Here is a 4,260-nt window from a genome sequence, read left to right on the forward strand (position 1 = left end):
AAGAGGTTGATTTGACCAACAAGGATGGTTTTTTTTGGTTTGTGTTAGGTATATGCATGGCATAGGAGTACTACATGTCAAAGAGGGGGAAACATGGATACTATATATATATATATATGACAAATTTTTACTACTACCGGGTGTAGCTACTCCCACTTTTGTTTCGTACGTTCTAGGTAGTATCTATCGTATAGGAGAGTATGTACGCGTAGTATGTAGTATATAAGAATCTTTATGTAGTATATATACTACTTTTTTGATAGTATGTACCATATTTTGTGCATACTCCATTCCACGTATAAATATGTACGTATTTCACAAATACAATAAAACTATGAGTTCACTTGCAATTTTTTCATAGAACTCACTTTAGAATATATTAGATATAGTATATAAATATATTAAAAATAATAAAGTAGAGTATATACTACCACATGGTAGTATATGAGAAATGGGTGTAGCTACACCCGGTAGTAGGACGCATTTTCTCTATATATATATATAGTCAGTCTATTCTGCTAATATTAGCAGAATAACTATTATGATAACACTTCCGCACTGCATGTTTAACGCAAATGCACTGCACTTTCAGTAGCAAGGGTGTTGCAATATAGAGACTAGTGAACTTCGTGTCGAAAAAACTGCACGCAGTGTTTTTTGATACTGGTTTCGCTCTAGTTTTTAACCCTTTATCGGAACAACGCATATAATATACCGTTGGAAAGCTATGGATTAGGCGCAACTTCACCATGTTGAACACTTTTCGAGAGTCCTCGCGATTTAAAAGCAGTTTCAAAAATGGTGCGACAGACGACGAGTGGCAGCGAGCGTATTTTCGCGATTTTTTCTAAACCCCTTGTCGGAATCAATCAAATGATACACCATTGGAAAGATATCATTGAGGCGCATGTTTTTCATATATATTATTTTCTCTAACTCGTTGCGGTTTAAGAGTAGTTTTAAATTTAGTAAATCGCAGAATTATGTCTTTTTCTATTTTTTTGCAAATTTCGTACTGTTTTTGCTCCAGTTTTTGAACCGTTTATCAAAATGAGACGTGTGATACGCCATTGGAAAGCTACGGACAGGACGCAACTTTCATATGTTTAAACGGTTTGGAGATTTGTTATAGTTTTTAGTTAATTTTGAAAAACGTGTGGCTGACGACAAGAGGCAGCGGCGTTTTTCCCAAAAAATTTACAAAACGCTTGTCAGAATAATTCAAATTATACGCCGTTGGAAAGATATCGATGAGGCACAACCTTTTCATGTAGAACACTCTCTCCGATTCCTTGCGGTTTAAGAGCATTTTCGATTTTAACGAAATGTGGAGACTCTGTTTTTTTGCGACACCAAATCGTCATATGTACCGCATGAGACAGAAAACCACACTGCTTTTAGACTGAAAACCGCACTGCATCAGACGGACTAGCGGATTTCATGATTTTTTTGTGGGACGTAAATTTTTGAAGACGAGGAAGAAAACCGCACTACATCAGACGGGCTAGCAGACTGCATGATTTTCTTTTTTTGCGGGACGTAAATTTTTGAAGACGAGGAAAAAAACCGCACTTCTTTTAGACTGAAAACCGCACAACATTAGACGGGCTAGCGGACTGCATGATTTTCTTTTTTGTGAGACGTAATTTTTTGAAGACGAGGAAGAAAACCGCACTGCTTTTAGACTGAAAACCGTACTGCATCAGACGGGCTAGCGTACTTCATAATTTCTTTCCTCATTTTTCTAACATTTTTATGAAACATGAAACACCTTGTGGGATGAGTGCAGTGCACATCAAAGTTAAAGTGAACAGCAACTCAAATCAAAGTGGGTCGCGTGACTTTTTTGTCTTTTTCAAACTACTTTTTTGATAAATACGCTAGTGTACTGATTTTTTTCAAAACACCTTTTTGAATTTTGCATGGTTGAGCGGAAGTGATCCTTAGAGCCAATCAAAGTGAACCGTAGTTCTTTGACATTATTTTCCTCGTGTGTTCTGCACTACAGGAGACGAAAGTAGCAAACCACACTGACGGAAGTAGTGAACTTCATACTTTTTCCCGACATTTTTTTTACAAACAAAGGTACATAATGAACTTCTATTCATGTTCAACAAGCAAACAAAAATCACACAATTTTAGAAACAAAATAAAGTACAGTAAATTCCCAAGAGCTCCCGATGGAGCACAGGTATGAGGTTCCAGCCAAAGTAGTCGTGTGAGGAATGGTCTAGGTGTGGACATGAACATATGAACAACGTGAGCACGAAAACATGCTGTGTACCCGGTTTTTAAGAACAATCTAAACCGCACAAGTACGCACGAAATAATTGGAAAATAATTACATCCAAAAAAATAGAGCCGAACAGCACAAATAGGCGCGTTGCACTGCATCAACAACACCCAAAATTTCCCCAAGGGAGGATAGTGGAATGGTTTTGCTACGGCTATTGTTGATATGGTTTTGCTACGGCTATTGTTGATGCGTACTGCACAGCAGCTGCCGATAATCCACAAGCGCTAAGCAGCAGTGCACTTCAGGCGGGCATGAGAATGTTCACATGCAAAACACCAGGAGTAGGATCCCGTCCGTCGACCAAGTTTGCCGTGGTAGGGGACCGACGGACTGCATCACCTATCTTTTTCTGCAAAAAAAGAGTAAAATGAACCTCAAGAGCAAAGAACAGTGGACTGCATTGGCACTCTTATTTCTCTTTAGAAGAACACAAAAAACACAAATCTCATCGTCGTCGGGGGCGTGACGGCGTGAAGCAGGAGGTCGTTTGGGCACGGGGGGTGGAGAGGCATGGTGCTGAGTGGTGCTGGCCACCAACCACTCGGTGGATCCATGGTCGGGAGGAGTTCGCAGAGGCACTCGGTGGGTGTCGTTCTGAATCCTGCTTACCAGAGATGGGGCGGGGCAGTGGATGAGAAGAGCTTGAATCCGGCACGGGATGCATGGATCCGTGGCCGGGGTCACCGGATCCTACAGCGTGGGTCGCGACCGAAGCACCGTGGAGGCACGATGGTGCGGCGCATTGTGACCGGAGTGGGGCGGCGGTGGTGGGCATGGTGGCAGAAGGAGGAGGGGATGCCGGGGCGTGGGGCGTGCGGAGGCGGTCGTGGCTGCCGGTGGCGTTGGATGAAGGTTGGGCGCGGTGGGGGTAGTTCCCGTCGCAGTGGAGGGAGGCAGGGGGTTCGTGGCGGAAGTGCGCCGGCTCCTGGCGACCGCGGGAGGAAGGTGGGAGGAGTAACATGCAGATGGGGGCGGAGAGAGGTGGCGCCGGTCGGTCCTGGGTAGGGGCGGCGGCGGCGAAAGGAGGTGGAGGAAGGAAGGGGAGGTTTGGTGGGGGAGAAGGGTTGGGCCAGCGATAGATGGGGTGGGTTGGGGTGTGACGAACGGGGCTGATAGAAGGGGGTTTGAGGTGGGTTTTTTTGGTGTGTGCAGTTCGGCTCGTTTGAGTCTCTAGTGCGGATCGGCTTTAGGTGTTAAAAGAATAAGCACATGTGTTATCAGAATAGGACTCTTAAGGGTGTCATAACCTTGCTCCATGTGGAGATTTTTTGGTTCTTGAAGCAGGTTCCACATCAAAGTTGTACACTATATTGGTATTCACTAGCACATATGCCCGTGCGTTGCAAACGGGAGAGATAATCGATGTGTCCACAAAAAAAGGTCTCCACAATGGTAGGCGACAGAGCAATGAGTTGCAGTCTTGTCATTGAACATGTTTGGCCCATGAAATCTTGATAGTGGTACTGGTAGGCGTGGTGGCAAGCACCCAACTCATGCCTTTTTCTTTCGTGTCCGCCTCCATCTCGGGGTTGTGCATGCCTCCTCATTTGGTGGATGTGTGACGACCTTCAGGACACGGTTGTTTGGACCAGTCTCCTACGACGGCGTAACCTGATGGATTACTAATTGCATCGCATAAATCATATTTCATAAGAATAATCAGGCATGAATGTCCCTTCATTATCACAGTTTATTCTCTTTGATTATTTTAGCGCTCGTGTATCCACTTTTTTTTAAATTAGAGCCAAACAATGTATTTCTCTTTTATTGGCACATGCCCATAATCTTTTTAACTTATATCCAACTAGGATAAATAAACGCACGCTGCTAACCAATGTCCATCGCGAATAATTACGAAAATACAATAGCTTCAGATTTTTTTTTGAACATTCAAAGAAATATGAACTGCCAAATATTCTTCGAAACCTTAACTTTTTTCGAAAGCACGGACAGTTTAAAAAATG

At 43.3% G+C, this 4,260-nt stretch overlaps 1 protein-coding gene across 1 annotated transcript; it reads right to left on the minus strand.

Annotated features, from left to right (window-relative positions):
• Window positions 1–2,235: 2,235 nt before the first annotated feature.
• LOC123159781 (bromodomain-containing protein 4B) lies at window positions 2,236–3,378 on the minus strand. Its single transcript, XM_044577607.1, has 2 exons — window positions 2,906–3,378; window positions 2,236–2,645 (listed from the first exon to the last, which is right to left on the minus strand). The coding sequence occupies exons 1-2, from the start codon at window positions 3,255–3,257 to the stop codon at window positions 2,632–2,634; spliced, it is 366 nt and encodes a 121-aa protein (XP_044433542.1). The 5' UTR covers window positions 3,258–3,378; the 3' UTR covers window positions 2,236–2,631.
• Window positions 3,379–4,260: the final 882 nt, after the last annotated feature.

The sequence above is a fragment of the Triticum aestivum genome, chromosome 7B, assembly GCF_018294505.1.
Source record: "Triticum aestivum cultivar Chinese Spring chromosome 7B, IWGSC CS RefSeq v2.1, whole genome shotgun sequence".
Classification (NCBI taxonomy): Eukaryota; Viridiplantae; Streptophyta; class Magnoliopsida; order Poales; family Poaceae; genus Triticum; species Triticum aestivum.